This window comes from Psittacula echo (assembly GCF_963264785.1).
Source record: "Psittacula echo genome assembly, chromosome: 3".
Lineage (NCBI taxonomy): Eukaryota > Metazoa > Chordata > Aves > Psittaciformes > Psittacidae > Psittacula > Psittacula echo.
In genome coordinates, this window is record NC_137736.1 from 92,001,306 (window position 1) to 92,021,185 (window position 19,880).

General features: G+C 37.0%; 1 protein-coding gene across 1 annotated transcript in view; it reads left to right on the top strand.

Annotated features, from left to right (window-relative positions):
* Window positions 1-19,880, top strand: part of DIAPH3 (diaphanous related formin 3) — a gene marked incomplete at both ends in the record, with an annotated part of 228,909 nt that overhangs the window by 27,241 nt on the left and 181,788 nt on the right. The window contains 6 exons of the mRNA XM_080614298.1: window positions 3,370-3,474; window positions 11,912-12,042; window positions 16,377-16,451; window positions 16,550-16,619; window positions 17,010-17,146; window positions 17,609-17,714. Coding sequence (XP_080470424.1) covers window positions 3,370-3,474; window positions 11,912-12,042; window positions 16,377-16,451; window positions 16,550-16,619; window positions 17,010-17,146; window positions 17,609-17,714 — 624 coding nt within the window. The remainder of the gene's footprint in view (window positions 1-3,369; window positions 3,475-11,911; window positions 12,043-16,376; window positions 16,452-16,549; window positions 16,620-17,009; window positions 17,147-17,608; window positions 17,715-19,880) is intronic.

Sequence of the window (19,880 nt, forward strand, 5' to 3'; positions counted from 1 at the left end):
TAAGAAGAAATAAGAGAATGGAGTTGAAGATTTTGTTAACTAAGCCACGTGTGATGTGCCCCTTGTAATGCTGAATACTTCTAATCTGTATAAATCAATTGCATCATAGAATCATAGAAGAGTTAGGGTTGGAAAGGATCTTATTAAGATCATCTAGTTACAATCCCCCCTCTAAACCATGTCACCCAAGGCTCCGTCCAGCCTGGCCTTGAACACCACCAGGGATGGAGCATTCACAATTTCCTTGGGCAATCCATTCCAGTGCCTCGCCACCCTCACAGTAAAGAACTTCCTTCTTATATCCAATCTAAACTTCCCCTGTTCAAGTTTTAACCCCTTACCCCTTGTCCTATCACTACAGTCCCTAATGAAGAGTCCCTTCGCAGCACACTTATAGGCCCCCTTCAGATACTGGAAGGCTGCTTTAATGATGTTTCATTTCTTGAAAGCAACAACAAAGAAATTACTTTTTGCTGCACACAGACAGAATATTTCTTATAAATAAACCTGCTGTTATGTTTAGGATTCTGGAATATAGCTGATAGGCTATAGGCTACTGATAGGCTTCTTAACACCCCCTCCCCTTTTCATCCTTTTTTTAACATGATTAGAAGTTAGATATTTTTGCAAGAAAAACAACACCTTTTTTACCTTTTTATTATATAAGAAGTTATTTTTCAACAAGCTTAAAAAAGGAAGTCTGAAAGGAGGGCTTTTAAATGAAGAATGAACTTCATAGTGGCTGCAGGCTAATGTGAAAAATCTTTTCTTGTTTGTGTTTTTTGTTTTTCCTCCCCTGTTAGGTAAGATATACATACATTTCCATGTTGCTATGAACAGAACCCGTTTGGCATATTGGAGGCAGGGTACTGACGACATGTTAACTCTCAGAAAACAGTGAGAATGACCTAGCCGTATATTTCTGTGAAACTTAAAATTGAATACTTTGATTTTGGTGTTCCTATGTTTGTCTTTATGTAGGTTTTAAAAACACAATTTAAGTATTAAATAAAATACAGCTACCTTTATTAAATATACATGTAAAGTGTATTTTCATTTGAAGCCAGTATTGCTATACAGTTGTGTCCCTGTGGAAAGGAATCCTGAGGCAGTGTTGCAAAGATACTTATTGGAACTTGCAGAAAAAAAATCATAGGGTAATGTCAAGGTGGACTTGATTTTAGTGATCTATAGTATGGGTTGTCATGTACATATCTCAACACATGTGTTGCCTCTTGATAAGAATACTCATCAATATGATGTTGTGAATTTAATGTAAGGTAGTTAATTAAACTGAAGTATTGCATAAAACAAGAAATACCTGTAGTAAGGTAACAAATGGAAGGCCAGAGGGAAAACTAACATTATAGTTTTCTTGACAATTTGATTTGATTTTGATCCCTCCCATTTTTAAGCTAAGGAAATGCCTTAGATAAGGTATACAGATTTTTGAGCAGTTGTTGAGAATTTAAGGTTATAGTATTTTGCTGGCTTTCAAAGAACTTGTTACTGAAAAAATATTTAAAGTAGTAAATTGAAAAGAACTTTCTTATCTGATCTTATTTAAAATACCTTTTAACAGTCTCCAAATCTGTACGTCCAAAACCATGTATCAGTGCCAGAATTCACTGATGACTTGTTCAAGTCCTGTCTAGTTATGTAATTAACGCTAAGTGCTTGACCAGCCGTTAAAATACATAGATTGGTTTGTGGTGTAACTAGTTTAAATTTTTAGGTTTCCAGCTGACCATGTGTGGACTCCTTTCTTGTTGGCTCTGTCTAGCTTGTTTAGACGAAGGTGTTTTGCGTTTACTTTGAGATGTAGGAGGTAACACCAACATGCAAGCTAGCTGCCAAGGATTCAAATTGAGTACATTTTTGCTTGAATGAAAGATTTTTTTACATGCCCCTTGTACTTGCTTGATACTAAAAATATCAAATAATAACATTGTATATATAGTATCAAATATATAAATCTGTTAATAGAAATCCACTACATAGTATCAAATAAATAATAAAATACTAAATAGTAATTAAATAAATAAGAAGTAGTAATTTAAATGCATACTAGACTTAAGTGAAGAATTTTTTCTAGTCCTTAAGGAAACAAAAGACTAACATTTGTGGGGGGGAAAAAATCTACACAAAATTGCCCTACTTGGAAGAAGTTCAGCATAAGGCGTCAAGCATTTTCTGCAGTGTCTTCTCACTTGCATTTATGCAAAACTCTAAATGTCTCTAGGAGTTGTGCTTGATTCTATCCTATTCAATATGAAAACTAGTGAAAGACAAGGAAACTTAAGTTTCAGTGTGGTATAAAATTTGGACTTTAGGTTGTTTTTTTTTTTTTTTTTATTTTTTTTCTTAAAATTCTAAGGTTATGACTTTGCTTGCTGTTTGTCTTTGATTTCTGACTAGGTGAAATAGCTTTGCTATCAAGATGCTTACCTACTGATTTTGTAGCATTGCTACTGCCAAAGCTGGTGGGGATTCACCTTGTGAGTGTCAGCTGAAAATAACTATAGTAATTCTTGCTAAGCTTGGGTGACCATAGTAATGCTGTATGTGCTCATATGCGTGTGTGCCTTCTTTTTTTTTCTTTTCTGTACCTTCAGTGTGATAGGAAATGTCCTTTCTCACAGATGTGGAACTGATTACAATGATCAGAGCATTTCTAGGCTGGAACAGTAGAAGTCCGTGTGTCAGAAATGTCAGTGAATAGCTGCTGTGTGGCTTTCAATGTAGCTCTGCACATGTTCCTTTTGACCTCTGGTTTATGTTGGAATGAATGAATTGTGATGGGGTTTTGATGACAGTTGAAGGTGTTGATTTAGTGATCAAATCATCAAGAATTCAGGCCTTACTTTTATTGCAAGGGTATTATTTTGTGAACTACACTCAGTGCAAAGCAGATTCTGCTGACCAGGATTAAGTATTTGGTGAGGAACACAATTATGGAACAAATTTATATTATTTTTAAAATCTTTCCAAGAAGCTGGTTAGCGTACATTTATAAAATCTTTTAGGAAGTGGTAAGTAATGCTTTTCTGGTGTGTGTGTATATGTGTGTGTGAAACTGCAGGTGATTTCTAAGAGATCATGCTAATGGTTGTGGTACACTTGTTTGTTGTGACATAGTTGGCTGTTTTTTTAGTCTGAGTTGCCACAGAATATGGATAAGGATTTTCATTATTTTGAGTAACTAACCTTTGGAAAGTTCTTTGTATAACAGTTTTCAATCATTCAAGCTCGTATTTTTGTGTCTTTATTGTTTTCAGGTTAGTCTCATAGTTAAACAACTGATTCTGGTTGACGTTTAAAACGACTTTTTTTTTTGCTTGTTTGTTTTTTTCCTGCTTCCCATTCTAGGAAGATATGAATTTAAATGAAGACAAGAAGATGCCATTGAGAGAAAAGGATTTTAATACCAAAAAAGAAATGGTGATGCAATATATTAGCACAGCTTCCAAGTCTGTAAGTAAATGTTTCTGAAGTGGAAAAATTACTTAATGTTTAGGTTATTTTCATGTTGGAGAGGAAAAAATGATGCCTGCATGTCACATTCTTTTGACTAACTCCTGTTTTTCATAGACACAAACATTTTTAAAGGGCATTATCTCCTTTTATAAGCTCCAATGAAAGATACTCACTTGTACTTGGGGTGTGTCTTCTGCTACAGAGCAGCACTTCTTTTTGGTAAAGGTATGGCTGTTAGTGGAGATGGAAAGATTTTTCATAGAACTTGAAAAAGCTTGATGTGAACATTTTTATTTTGTAGCACTGTTTGGAAAGAATTACTTAACTGGTTATTCTTTTTCATACTTGACTTCGGTACAGAATTCGTGTTGTGATGCTATGAAATAGTTGCTAATGAGATTGTTTGCACATGAACCCAATTAGTGTCTGTTTTTTACTTATAGGGGTAATGACTGGTTGTTCTAGAGAAGTGCAAGGAGTTGTGTACCAGGCAGTTTAAAGATTAAATTGGCATAAGAAAAATCTACTTAGTTCTTTCCAAGTGTGTACTGAGTCCAGGGCTAAATGCTTCAGTGCTCATACTGTCCTCAGTTCTTTTGAATGTTTTCAATTTCTTTTATTTGATTCTCTTACTCTCACTGCTCCATGTATGTAGACAGATCAGCAAAAAAATGCCCATATGTAAGTATAACTAAATATTGAGAAGACACTATAATAATTTAAATGAGCTTGTCTACTTATATCTTACTGTCTGTTTTAAATGATGTACCTTATTAGTGTAATGCACTTTTAGGAAGGTAGGTGCCTACTGCAGGAGTGAGCTGTCTGGAGATTGTTTTAGTTAAGCTAAGCTGATCAAAGCTGCTAGTCCTTCTATAGCGTAAAAGTTCCTTAGTACTGGAAGGATCAGGATGTTGACCTTGTTTTTCTTTTTTAGAGATATTTCCTGGGAAATCAGGAAACTTCAGGATAGTAAATCTCACAACATTCTTGAAATTTCTTAACCTAAAACAGTGTGTCAAGGTTTATATGTCATTGGCACTGCAGGCCTCCACACGCCTTCTAAAACTTCAGTTGTTTCATCTGAGAAGTAATGTGATAATAGCGCATGGATGGCTGTGCAGAGTGGTTGCATCCACATCTGTTGCTGGAATCTTAGTGTCTTGATGATGTTGATGTTAAGAATCCCTTTCTCAAGAGAAAGATTTTCATGTTTTCAGTTCCTGGCACTTAATACTTGCAAAGAACTAAAACCTATAGCAGAGTAGGTTTCTGTGATCCGTCTTTCTGAGTGCCATTTGCAATAAATATTTTTTTTGTGTCTTTGGTTGTCATTGCACTTATTTTTTGGCAATGGAGCTTCTTGCGCTATGCCTGAAGCAGCCATACAAGGTACTCTACAGAAGAGGACAGGTCTGTTTCCTCCCTCAAAGTAGTGATTTGTTCACACATGCTGTTGCCTTGCGTGTTTTCATAAAGCCCCCATAGCATATTTTCTTTTCCGTTACCCTTCTCCACTGCCAGCGCATGTATCCCACAGCTTTCTGCTGTGGGAGGTCAGTGAAGACTAATTTATGCAGGAAAACTCTTGTCTTCACTGAAATCTATTTCTAGTGTTGTATTCTTAACTGGAAATGGCATTCAGTCATTGTGAAAGTGGGAGGAGCTGTTTCTGTGATGCATAGAGTCAGCTGTTTGATACAGTAGTGCTCCAGATCAATTCAGCTTAGTGCTGGAGCTACTGGAATGGGAAACTCCTTCACTTGCCCTTGCAACTATTTGTTCCTGGCATGCTCTTTCATGCCTCCTGTGCGTTGGACTGTCCGAGTGATTTCTCAGTCTAGAGAGAGTGGTGCGCTGCATGCCCAGGGTACTCAGCTAAATTTTGGTGTACCTTGACTTGATGGAAGTGTCATGCTTTTCTGAAGAGATGAAGAAGCTACTGACTATTGCATACAACTAATCCCATCTCGGGTCTCTCTTTCTAGGAGTGATGCTGCAGTAACATCTGATAGTAGGTACCTCTCAAACTTTAAGCAGACAGGAACTAACCTGTATTGTGTTGGGACAAATATCCTCATTTGCAACTGCTATGCAGAGTACCAAGCAGGTTTCATTTACAGCACTTATTACAAAAACTATTAGAATGAAGAATAGAGGCTGCACCTCTAAAAATCACTGAAAGGGAAGCAGCCTCTGGGGAGCAGGCTATAGTCAGGTCTTCATCACTGACCTCAGTGTCAGGGTTTCTGTTTCTTAGAAAAGCAGAGCTCCTTTACAATATTAACAAATCACATCTCTTATTGATATATCTAGAAATTCTGCTGGCTTTGGTAGGGCTGCGCTCAGGTGCTTATTTAGGTATGGAATATTGTAACCTACCTCTATATGGTGAGATTTTAAGAATCATAGAATGGTTTGGGTTGGAAGGGACCTTAAAAATGATCTACTTCTGACCTGCCTGCCATGGGTAAGATGCATTCCACCAGACCAGGTTGCTCAAAGTCCTGTCCAGCCTGGCCTTGAACACTGCCAGGGATGGGCCTGCCACAACCTCTCTGGGCAACCTGTGCCAGTGTCTCATCATCTTCATAGTGAAGAATTTTTTTCCAATGTGTAATCTAAGTCTGCCCTCTGTCAGTTCAAAGCCATTCCCCCTTGTCCTGTCACTACAGGCCCTTGTAAAAAACCCCTCTCCGGATTTCTTATAGTCCCCCTCTAGGTACTGAAAGGCTGCTGTAAGGTCTCCCTGAGGCCTTCTCTTTTCCAGGTTGAAAAAGCCCAACTCTCCCAGCCTGTCTTCATAGGAAATGCATCATCCAATACTCCACTTTGCTTAGAGACTTAACAGTTGGCTGAAAGCATGCTTCTGTATATGTGTCTGTATATCTTTGCCTGTAAGCTTGCTGTTACAATCACTCTTTATAATGTGTAGAAGGATTGCAAAGACTAAACAGTCTTGGGGTTTGGGATGCTAGTAGTACTTGATGAAAAATTTGAATGATAGCAAAAGTTGTATGCTTGGAAGAATTCTGCTCAAGTACTTTAGTATTCTGTTAATACTTCCTTGCATAGTGTTTAGGTGAAGCCTTGTTTCTTCCCATAAAAAGATTATCTTAGAGATGTATACTGCGTATTGTGTAAACCATCATGGCTTTGGAATTTTGAATGAAATTTCTGTCTGCTGTGTTGTCATGTCTTATTTATCAGGGAACAGTCAGAGAAGGGAACAACAGTTGTGCTTAAAGGCTACTATGTAAGTGTGAATTCTCATCTACCAAAAGCAGTGTGGTTCCATTTGTTGTTGGATATTATGTCCAGTGTATTTTCTGTGGTTTTGTACCTGTTTGTATGTATTATGATTATTTGAGGTTAGAAACAGCACCACATTTTTAAGTGATGTATAAAAATACAAAGATGTTCCAGCCCATGTTATGGAGTTGATACTCAAGTGGGAATAAAAGCAGTACTCCCGTAACGTTACTCTACCATAAGTTTTGCTGTTCTGTATGTTGAACACACACAAACCGGGCTGTTAAAGTGAATTTTCTTCACAAGACTTTGTTTTTGTTTTGCAGCTTTTACTCTCTTGTAATGTTTTAACTGAATTAATTAATGCTGACTTCATACTGCATCTGCTCACAGACCAGTTCTTCAGTTGAGCAATTAAGTTTCTAGAGGCACTGATGCCTCAAGATATTTCCTGTCTCTCAGTTAACTGAAGCATTTTGAACTTAAGCAGCTTTTCCCATGGTGAAATGTAGTTAATATAATCAGTTTCACAATTGGTACCAAATGCAGCTCTCATTTTATTTAAGCACTGGCAGATGTATCCTATTCTTATTATGTTGCAGAACCTTAGCATAAGTATGAGTAAGTGGTACTTGGTACTGTGGGTGTGTTGTACAGACATTCATAATTCATTGGCATCTTTTGTACAGGGTAATGTTCAGGTGGGGAACTGAGCCTGAAACAGGATGTCTGATACTGTCTGGATATTGATGTGAGACTCCATTGCTTGTGAGACTTCGGATAAGTCAGAAGAGACTCTGAAGTGTCATCCTAGTGAATTCTTCTAGCCTGGTTAGGCTCTTGTCTCATGGGACCTTTCTACTGCACACATTTCTATTGATTATATTAACTTACTTCCAAAATATCTTATGACCATCTTAACTATGTGTCCTGTCCATATGACTGTCCTATATGACTGTTTCTGCATCAAAGGAAAGCAATTTTGCTGGCTTCTTATAAGTACCTTAGTTATATCCAGCTTGGTGAATTGTACAGCAAGAACTGCTGGAGGAAGTCACTGAAAAATACAGATTCTCCACCCACAATATTAATCCATATGCTTAGGCATACAAGTACTACTTATCAACTAGTCTATGCACAGCAGGAGCTGCCAGGAGGATTTCTGGAATTTTGTTAAATTTCTGACTGGAGAGCTCCTGTAATTTTTAGTTAAATACTTTGTCACGAGGGCTGCTAGGAGTTTGGTCCTCTTTTCTCTAGTCAGTCTCATCTATGCAGAGACTAGCTGGGAAGATATAGGATTGCATAGAGAACTGTATATTCATCCAGGCACAGCCTTGAGCCCCTGTTACACCATGGTTATTACAATTTCTTCCTTATATCACAGCTGTAACTCATATTCTCCTGACTGCCTCAGGGGTATATATTGTCTAGTCTTAAAGTGTTTGAGGATTATTGTAACAGGATGGATGCGCTCTGTATTTAATCTCTTGAACAACCAGGCGGAATCCCTTGTCAGCAGTTCCCCTTAGCCAGTGAATTTGTACTGTTTTGGGCGACTCATGGTGTAGTAGCTTTTACTTTTCATGTTTTATCCAGTCTTTGTTATGAACGCTTTATTGTTTTATTTAGGATCTTCTACATTTGGCTTGGAGATTGCTCTCCAGCTGTGGGGTTTGTTTTTTTTTTTTTTTGTTTGTTTTTCATTCCTGTGTAGATGTAGTTGTGTCAAAGCTGTAGAGGAGTTGAGCTTTCTTGCTTTCTGCAAGTGCAAGCAATTCTACCATCTTGGTGAGGAGCATAAATTCTTTATGGAATAAGTTTGCCACATAGATTGAGTTTTTTGAGGAGGTAGTGTTCTGTTCCTGGCATTACCAGTGCATACAGTTAACTCTTTGGACCCAGAGAATATCTAAAGAGGTTAAGGTATGTTCCCTTGCTGTAGGGCCTGACTTGAATATTATGTGGGTATGAACACAGAACATGAAAGAAAACTGAAACCACTTGAGGTTTTTTTTTTTTTTTGTCTGTGGGAACATTTGTTGTTATGGATCTTTTATTCTAAGGTTCCCTTCATCCCTCATCGCTTCCTGGCCATCTCATCTATTCTTTTGTGGAACATTGGAAGTGACTTTCATATGTAAGCAGATGGAGATCTTCATCAATTCAGAGGCATGTTTGGAATCACATTCCTTGTATGATGTGTGGTGTACCAAAACATAGCATGAGCTGCTGTATTTTCAGGGTGGTTTCTGTCAGAAGTCTGTTTTTGGCATCTGGAACCTATGTTTCCTAAGTCTGAGGAAATATAGGTGGAGCAGAGAGGTAGTGAAGCCTCTAGTAGCCCATCACTGTTCTGTTATCATAGTCATAGAATAGAATAATTGAGGCTGGAAGACATCTCTAGAGATTGTCTTGCTGAACCCCTTATCTAGTCCATTTCTTAATATCTCTGATAGAGGAGACTATACAGTCTGCAACCTGTTCCAGTGCTTGACCAACCTCATGGTTAAAAACTAAACAAAAACAAGGGGGAAACTTTGTGTTTGTCTTATGTTTAAACAATTTCCTGTATTTCTATTTGTGCCTCTTGTCCTTTCACTGATAGAGTTCCCCTGAGCCTTCTCTTAGGGCTAAATAATCCCAATTCTATCAGCCTCTCCTTGTGCAACAGATGCTCATTTAGTCTTGCCCACAGCCCTTACTGGGCTCATGCCAATGTGTTCATGTCTCTTCCATCCTGGGTGAGCCCAGAAGTAGATGCAATACTCCAGATGTGTCTCACCACCACTGAGCTGAGGAGCAGGGTCATCTCCCTTGAAGTGCTTTACTTTCCTATGGTCAACTTGGCGTCAACCAGGACCTTTGTGTGTTTTGTTGTTTTGTTTTGGTTTTGTTTTTTAATACAAACCTACTTTCCAGCTGGCTGGCCCCAACACGTATTTCTGCATAGGATTATTTCTCCCACGTTCAGGATTTAGCATTCCCTGAAATTCCTTTGCCCATGTCGTGGTTTAAGCCCCGGCTGTAAATTGGAACCACGCAGTCTACTTCCCCCCCCACTCCCCAGAGGGATGGGGAGGAGAATCGAAAGAATGTAACTCCCACGGGTTGAGATAAGAACAGTCCAGTAACTCAGGTATAACACAAATCACTACTGCTGCCACCAATAATAATAATGATAAGAGAAATAACAAGGGAAGAAAATATGATACCGCTCACCGGAAAAGAGCCCGACCGAAAAAAAGGACGTGCCCTTCCGGGTAGCTCCCAGTTACATCCCCCGACATGATGTGCTGTGGTATGGAATACCTCTTTGGCTAGTTTGGGTCAGGCGTCCTGTCCCTGCTTCCTCCCGGCCCCTCCTCCTCCCTGGCAGAGCATGAGACTCACAAAGTCCTTGGTCAGTCTAAACATCAGTGTTACCAGCTCTTCCCAGGCCAAAAGTCAAAAACACAGTGCTGCAACAGCTACTAAGAAGGAGAAAAACTGACTGCTACTGCTGAACCCAGGACAGCACATTTCTCCTGTCTGTTGCGATCCCTCTGAATGGCACCACAGCAGTCCAGTCTGTCATCTGCTCTTGCCAGTTTTTGACATGACTTCTCTGTTAGAAACAGTTTTATCATCTTTTACTTCAGGATGAGAAAACTTTTTTTTTTTTTAACACTTCTTGAGGACCTACCAAACTGAGAAAGCATCTTCTGTATAAAGCTCTGTATAATAACATAATGAGACTGCCTAACCATTCACAGTGGATAATTTCAAGTTGTTATGGCATTGCAAGTCTAATTATTTTCAATTCCTGACTTAAGCCACTAGATAATCAAGTATTATTTCATAACTCTCTTTAGTGCTATATGACAGAATAGTTGTGCTTCTTCTCTTCTCTAAAAAGGAGTTATTCCAATGAATTAAGTCAAATATAGGTTGTATACCCCATTGTGTGCCTCTATTTTTAGAATTTAGATATATTCTGCAGAAAATATATCTATCCTTCTCATGTCATAAATGAGTATTAGGTGGAATAGACTTGTTATTTTGAACCATCTACAAATTTTTTGTCTTTGCTGATATTTAAAAATAAAGGGGAGGAGGATACTCTTAATAATAGAGTCAATGCTTCTTAGATTCCTCATTTTAATTGCAAATTATAAAGCTTCCTTAGTTCAGTTCAACCATTGTTTTGTTTACAACCATGGATACTATATTTCCTTCAGAAGAGTTATTAAGATCTTGCCTTTATTTTAAGCAACACTTGACAACACAGATACTATGATGAATCAAAGCCAGTGTCCTTCAACCTATATTGCTATAAACTACTTTTGCAGTGTTGCGTTAACTTGTTATTGCATTTTCATTTTCTATCTTGCCATTTTCTATGTCCCCATTTGCTTCCCCATCTGCCAAAAAGAGCAAAACCGGAAAAGCAAGGCAAAATCCAAGCCCAAAGGTTGAGTTATGTGCTGATGTTATTGCATCAATAGTCATATTTGTGTTGTACTGCATTCTCATAGATGACAAATACAACAAATGAGGAGCTGTGATTTATCTTTGGAACTTCAGTGATTCTGAAGAAGTCTTTTTGTTTTATTACTATTATTTTTTATTTTCAAGTTATTTTGCTTTAACTGTTAGAGCCAAAGCTAGTCTGTTTTTATAATCCCAGTCTCATATACTCCTCATCTGAAGGACCTTTAAGGGAAAAGCCTTTTAAACCAGTATCTACAAGAACTCAAGTTATTGTGGTAACATCCTGAGTACTCTTCAGTTGCACTGGTTCTTTCCTCTATATTCTGTTATGACTGTGGTTACCCTTCTGGATGCGTGCCCTGTGATCTCTCCAGAGCACCTCAGAGTTGTTTTTTCTTCTGTTGAGTACTGAAAATTAAGATGCATAAACAGAATCCATTCATTACAAAAATTGCATTTCACTGAGTGTGCATGATACATTTCTACATTTGATGCCTGCTGCTTTTGACTACTGATTATAAATTTATACGTAAATTGACAACATTTAGTCAGAATTTAGCATATGTGTTATATGGAAACAGTTACGGTTCAGGACTAAATTATATACCTATCTCCTCTCCCCCTCTCCCCCTCCCAGTTTTTTCAAGGAACAGAAATGAAAGTTAGCCATTAGTAATCTATTCAAGTGAATGTATTTTCTGTATTTCAGGGAAGTCTCAAGAACAGTCGGAAGATTTCACCCCAAGAGTTTATTCAAGATTTAAAATCTGGGTTAACAGAGGAAAGACTAGTCACTTGCCTAGAATCTCTTCGTGTGTCCTTGACTAGTAATCCTGTCAGGTAACATCATTAATGCACATTGCAAAGATTAATTATATTCTTTATTTCTTTATGAATTAAAATTAATGGATCTGTAGATGTACACATTTCAAGATTTTAGTTAATGAATGTACATGCATTAGTGAATGATTGTATGCTTTTACTTTTATTATGTATCTTCTGTAGATCTATTTTTCAGTAGAGTTCACTAATCTGTACAAGATAATGTGAAGACAATGTAAAAAAAGTGTAGAGCAGAACAGTTCACTTTGTTTTCTGATCAAATAGTCAAATAGCTAAATAGCTCTAAATTGTTTTTTGGTTTGTTTTAATTGTGTGCTCCTTCTGTCCAGTGAGCTTTAGGCTTTCTTCCTTGATGCCTTCTAGTGATCTTTGCTGTATCTGTGGGGTTTATCTATACAGAAGATAGTTTAGTTTACCTGTGCTTTTTTTAAAGAAGTCTAACTCTTCAGTAGTTATAACTCTAACACTGATATCAATCTTTATGTTAAATTTTGGTTTGATCCATGCAGCTTGATTTGTAGATGCTGGGTTTTTTTTAATAAATTATACTTTTTTTTTTCCCCTACTCTTTTCAACCTTTTGTTTTAGAGTTCCTATTTAAGCCAGTTGTTGAACACATTAATTTGGGAAACTGTTTTGGGTTTAGTTAAAAAAAATGTAAATGAAATTTCAGGGTTGCCTATGGTGGGGTGTGGTTAAAAAAGGATTTGACAACTTCTTTCTGCATCTGACCTAGCAGAGTTGTTGGTGTGGGTCTTCTGTATGGGTGGTTGCTTCTTTCCTTCTATTAATTTGTTTTTGAATTGGATTATCTTATTTGGAATATGCAGTGGTTCACATAGGAAGAAACATGCTTTACATCAACCAGAACCATTCTGGTAGAGGGTTTTACAGAAGATACACTTCTTCCAGGAATGTGAAACAAATTTTTGGTATAGTTTTGTTTTTCAAAAACCAAAAAACAAACAACCCAAATATACCTCCGCCAAAAAAGAAAAAATCCCAAACAACCCCAAAACAGAAAAACAAATGAACCCTGCTAAGACCACATACCTTCCCCCCCCGATAAAATTAAAAACCAAACCCCAAACCCCAGAGACATTTTTTATTTTTTTTTTTTAATTTACACATATGTTGATTTAGCAAAGAAACTTTTGCTTCCTAGTATGTGCCTGGAAATAGAAACACAAAATGTGTGACGGTTGAAGTTTTAGAGCAGTCTCTTCTCTCTGTTGTTTGTATGACTAGATAGTTTTTCTTTTTTTGTATGTGATTCTTTCCCACACACCAAAGGAAAAGTTAAACCTCCTCCTCCCAAAAAGCCAAGCCCCATGAGCTTGGTGAAGTACTAATTCTGTTTTCATTTTCAGAAGCTTAGTGTATTTTATATCAAAACTTCAAAGCATGCTAGAAAGACTACGATGCATTGTTGATATCAAAATATTATACTGATAGTTTTGAGAGCTCAGTTTCTTTAACTTATTGGGAAAATAGTTCTAGATTGCAACACTGGCTTTACCCTTGTTCAGTGAAACTATGGTAGGTAGGAAATTTGACAGCTGAATCTAAGTTCTAATGTGACCACAATTTATAATTTAACTTCAGTTTGAAGCATGAAGGAGAATTAAGGAGAAAGAAGTGTAGAAGAACTATAATGGTTGGATTGGAGTGAAACTTGTTATTAAGCTAATGGATATATGGCCTAAGAATAGCTTAGGATTGCAACTAGTAGAACAGTTCTGAAACAGTTTTTTGGAAAAGGCTGTTAAGATAGACCTCACTAGGCTTAAACAGAGCATCTTAAAATAGCCTGAGTGAAAACCTGAGTTCTTCTGTAGGGCTTATATACAAAAATAGTAAAAAATGTAACAATGGCATGCTGTTCTTCATAATAAAAATGTGTGGCATAAACATTTTTAAACCATGCGCCTTTCTTTCTAATGAGTAACAACAGTTGGTGTTCATTGGATGTAGATTTTAGTGACTTTGATTTTCCTATCAGCAGCCAGATCTTTGAGTAAGAACTTGCTTTGACACATAAATACTGAACTCCAGTCCAGCTGCTATAAATCCATGATTATTTTTAAGTCCAGCTTCATATCATGTGGACAATAAGAAATAATTGATGAGATTTTGGGGTTTTATTTTGTGCACATGTAATACCTAAGAATAAATCTATCGGGTTTTTCCAGCAGGATGAGAATTAAATTTACATCTAGCCCAGCAATCTTAACACTTGTGGGCTGTAATCTTTTTTGACAACATATAATTTAAGAGGTTTTGCTTGTTTTCCAATTGCTATACTTCAACTTTTTAATCTTGTTGACCATGCCAAGTGCAAGGTCCTACATCTGGGTTGGAGCAATCTCAGACACGGCTACAGATTGGGCAGAGAAGAGATTCAGAGCAGCCCTGCAGAGAAGGACTTGGGGGTGTTGGTCAATGAAAAAATGAACATGAGCCAGCAGTGTGCGCTCGCAGCCCAGAAAGCCAAATGTATCCTGGTCTGCATCAAGAGGAGCGTGACCAGCAGGTCGAAGGAGGTGATCCTGCCCCTCTACTCTGCTCTCGTGAGACCTCACTTGGAGTATTGTGTGCAGTTCTGGTGTCCTCAACATAAAAAGGACATGGAACTGTTAGAACAAGTCCAGAGGAGGGCCACGAGAATGATCAGGGGACTGGAGCACCTCCCAAATGAAGACAGGCTGAGAAAGTTGGGGCTGTTCCAACAGCCTCCTAGCAGCCTTCCAGTATCTGAAGGGGGCCTACAAGGATGCTGGGGAGGGACTACTCATCAGGGACTGTAATGACAGGACAAGGGGTAACGGGTTCAAACTTAAACAGCGGAAGTTTAGATTGGATCTAAGGAAGAAATTCTTTAGTGTGAGGGTGGTGAGGCACTGGAATGGGTTTCCCAGGGAGGTTGTGAATGCTCCATCCTTGGCAGTGTTCAAGGCCAGGTTGGACGAAGCCTTGGGTGGCATGGTTTAGTGTGAGGTGTCCCTGCCCATGGCAGGGGGGTTGGAACTAGATGATCTTAAGGTCCTTTCCAACCCTAACTATTCTATGATTCTAACTGGTTCTACAACGTTGTTTCAAATTAGTCATTTTTATAAAATGTATTTTTTAGTTCACAGAGAAAATCTGAATTAAGTGATATTAAATAGTTTGGTCCTGGTACTTAGAAAAATGTACTGAACTCTATGGCCTACTGCTAAAGGTAGTGTTTATTTTCTATTGGTATAAAAAGAAATCCTCAAAGGGAAAATGCATCCACTGATATAGGCACTTGATCCTTCTCAGCATTCTCAGCAGATATGTGATAAAAAATGTCTCATAGGGTTGTATTTAGGTCAGATTTGGCCGGTTACATCAAAATCAGTTGACAGTTATTTGCCTAATCAGTTTCGGAGCAAAGCACCCATCCAGGAAGGACAAAACCTATTTTCATATATATTTATGTTTAGGGGACAAACAGATAAAGGCATCTAATCTGATTCTCTCTTCCTGTAATTTTAAGTCCATTACAGATCTGTATCTAGCTGGTATGAAGAACTCTTTAATCCAATCCTATGATGGGATTGGAAGTAGTTTGTATTTCAAAAGAGCTGTTGCATCTCCCTTGTGTTATTTCCAGCAGAACAGCTTATTATTTATCACTAGTAAGGCCACACCATTATAGGAGTATCTAAATATTCTGGTTACTAACCAAAAAGGTGATACATAAGTTTTACCCAATGTGTACAATAGTGTGTAAATAGATGAAACAGAAAACAGTGCAGAGTCTGTAATACAGCTGAAGCAGCTGTCTCATGTAGAAGCAACATGCCAAGGTCTAAGCTCACCAAAAAATATCTTTGGTAATAGCAGAAATTTTAAATTTTTGTTTTGTTCACTTGGAGAGATTCCTATGGATTAATATTTCAGGCAGCCACTTCTGCAATTCCTTTTGGTTTTTCCTTCATTTCATTTATGGTTAGATTCTGACATTTACAGGAGATCCTAGTACAGCATTTAGTAGAAATATGTTGCTTTTCTTCCCTTCCTTTGCAAGGGTTTCTTAATTACAATTCTGTGCCAAAGAATATATAATTGTCAATTTAAAAATTAAAATATAATGGCTACTGTAAGTATTTCATATTTTTAATTCAAGGTTATCTAGTTGCATCCGTGAGTGGATGGAATGTCTCTTAATATTCTGTTGAGTAGAAAGTCCATTTGAGGTTTTAAAATGATCCAGTTATACTGCTCTTATTCTGACAAGTCTCATTCATTGTAATTAGTCCTTTTAAATGTCAATTCTTTTAATTTCTTTTTTTCTTTCTCCCTAGCTGGGTTGAAAACTTTGGCCGAGAAGGTCTAGGGCTGCTGTTGGATGTTTTGGAAAGATTAGTTGATGCAAAAAAGTAAGGATCATTTCAGATAAAGTTGTTGGCTTTTCTTAATAAGTAAACAGCATTTAATTACACTATTTTTTATTTTTTTTTAATTTTTATTTATTCAGCCAGGACAAAGTTGTGAAGAGGAGTCAGCATAAGGTTATACAGTGTTTGAGAGCCTTCATGAATAATAAGGTATGGGATTTTATTTAATCTGGAAATATAAATTACCATAGTTCAATCAGATAATGTACATGTTCAGTGGGTATAAACCTATGTTTAATCTGGAGACAGAGGTATGTTGGTCAGCTGTGGTTTGAAGTTCTTTCTGCTGCCACTTCCTCTCCCCAGAAGTATACTGAGATAATAATATGAATTTTTGATCCTGATGTCTGCCCTTATTACAGAGTAAGTGACCCAACTGGGACTTTGCTGTCCTTCAACTTTTTTGCTTGAGTGTTCGACAGATTCGAATGTCATTTAAAATATTTACTTGAGGGAACTGTCGCTGTCTTATACTAGATATTCAGTACAGTCATTTGGATTCCATCCAACTCTCCTTACAACTGTTCTTCTGTTGTTTAGTATGGATTGGAAAGAATTCTGGGAGAAGAGAAGAGCCTTCTATTGTTGATCAAAGCAATTGATCCCAAGCAAACTAACATGATGACGGATATAGTTAAACTCCTATCTGCAATGTGCATTGTTGGAGACGAAAACATGTAAGTAATGTATTTAGCCAGAAATAGTAACATAATTTTACAATATCCAATATTATAGTTACACCTGAATGAAAAGCAAGTTTTCAACTTCAGATTGAAATTAGTACCTGTGCTATATTGTCAGTTTTCTGAATACCTTTACCTTTGGGTTTTTTTATCATGGTCGTATCAATAAGAGTTTTCTTTTTGACATGTGGATCTACTGGTTAAATGGAAGTGGTTACGCAGCCATTCTTTTGATTGAATTTTTTTAGCATTACTTTTAAAGGTCCATTAACCATTGTAATCCAGTAAGTAATTTTTTGGCTACGGAAGTCTCCAAAGGAAACAAGTAATGCTTAATCCTCCTAAATTTGAATGCAAGAAATTTAGGCAGGTGAATACTTTGGCAGCATGGATCTTCAGATAAGAAATGAACGGCAAGGTTAAATCTCTCTCCTGAAAGAAATGCTTTTCTTACAGCCTTGAAAAAATTTTGGAAGCTGTAACAGCAGCAGCAGAAGAAAACAATGTTGATAGATTCTCTCCTATTGTAGAGGGCCTTCAGGATAACTCAGTTCAGCTGCAAGTAAGCAAATTTTTTTCACAAACCTCTGCAACAACTGTAATTAAAATCAATTATTTTTCCTTACTGAACAAGTCATTACAATAAAAAGAAGGAGGAATACCGTTTCAAATAAAGGTCTAATTTCAAAATGTTGTATATAATGTTATCTTTTAAAAATGTGTCATTGGAAGATTCAGTGTTGAGAAACAGTGGAGTGTTTTAAGTTTGTTTGTTGATATCTATTTACCCAAATATTGCAGGCTTTGGGACTTAAATTTGTATGTATATTTGCTTGCAAAAGATTATCTCACTTGTGGCAATATTTGCTGGAACTTAAAGATTAATAACAGTAAAAAAGCAAGTTTTTAGGCACTATTTTTTATAATTGACGTTTAAATCTGTGGGAAATCTGTCCCTCATGCCCACTTGATGATTTCATAAAATTGCAGTGGAGAGTCTGAGGAAAAAAATCCTTCACCTTATTTTCAGTTTGTTTCAGTTGATATAGAGTTTACTGCAGAAAGGCACAAAGTATTATAGTGTATTTGAGTGATCATTATAAATGATTGGTCTAAGAGTGTAAATATTAACTTGTACTGATTTTTATGTAATTCAGTTGAACTGAACACTGTTCATAATTGTCATTGTTTATGAATATTACAAAAATAGTTTAAGATGAATCTCAAGTTAGAAAGAAATGATTATGTTACTTCACTGTCACCTCTTGTATTAAATAGTCCATGCCTGACAGTAAAGATTGCTGTTTGTTTCATCTGTCTCAGAGAAATGCTAACCATAAAGAAGTACTTGAAGGTAGAGGAGAATCATTTGTAGCTGAATTATGCCAATACTGATGGGAATATATTTTGAAAATTTGTCCCTCCTTTCTTACACCTTCTATCTTGTAATCATAGAATGGTTTGACTTGAAAGGGACCTTTAAAGGTTCCAACCCCCCTACCATGAGGGGTATCTTTCACTAGATCAGGCTGCTCAAAGGCCTGTCCTACTTGACCTTGAACATGTCTCTGTTCTGAGCCAATAGATTTTTATTTAATATTAATGTTATAGCTGAAGCTGGGATCAGTTGCTATGATAGGACAAATTCAGCTTTGAGTTACTGCTTAGTTGTCTGACAGTACGAATTCATAGCCATGATGTAATTTGCCCGGTGAGCTCATAATTGAGGGAGGAATAATCCTCTAATTGAAATACATAATTTTTTTCTTTTCTATTCATTAAGTTCTGTAAATGTTCGTTTATCTCAGCATAGGCTTTTTGCACTGAGTTAAAAAGTTTTGAATGAAAACCAAATCAAATCATTTATGAATTCTCTAGCTCCTTCTTTTGCTTCAACCTTGAAGATTTTAAATGACTGTAATGCATATTGCGCTCTATTACCAACAGTGATACTCCAAGTCACTTAGGAACCTTAAACAGTCAACTTCAGGGCCAAGTAGGCTCTCCCCCAGCAAGGGGTGAAATGTAGGATATTTTGTTTGCTCTTATATTTCATTTGTTGTTTGTTTCTAAAAGTGGGTCAGCTTGGTATTGTCTTCATATAGATGGTGTTGGTTCTGGCTTAGTGCAGAAAGATTTGTCTTTTTTTTTTTTTTTTTTTTTGCCTTTTTTTCTCCCCTGTGTGCATATGTATTTAATGTGTTGAAAATCTTAGTAATTGCCATTAGGGATCAAAAAGGAGGCCTTGCATTGGCAAGGCTGGAGTGGAGCTGGAAAGGAGAACTGTAGAGTAATTTTTAATTTGGGGCTGGAAAGGTTTTTGTAAGGCTCAGCCTAGAATTACGATCAGCAAGGAGATAAAGAAAAAGCTTTGAGCTACAGTTGTAGCGTGACTGAAAGGGACTGCAGAAGGAAAGTGTAGATTGTAAGACAACATATTTCCTGTTTTCCAAGGCTTTTGAGTCTGTATTTTCCAGATTGGACATATATTTCTTGTAGATCTTTACCTTAGGTATTTTTGTATGAATCGTTGCAGTTCTACAGTATTAAATCTAAATATATGGTCTCATAAATTTCTCTTCTCCACTGGGGTTTCTGTTTCATTTAGATTTCAAAGTGAATGATGTTCAGTTAACAGGTTCCTATTCAGTATGATTTCTTTGGCTCATATTTTAGTATCCTTGATATTAGGCAGTTTGAATTTGAGCCAGGCATGCAAGCTTGGGCA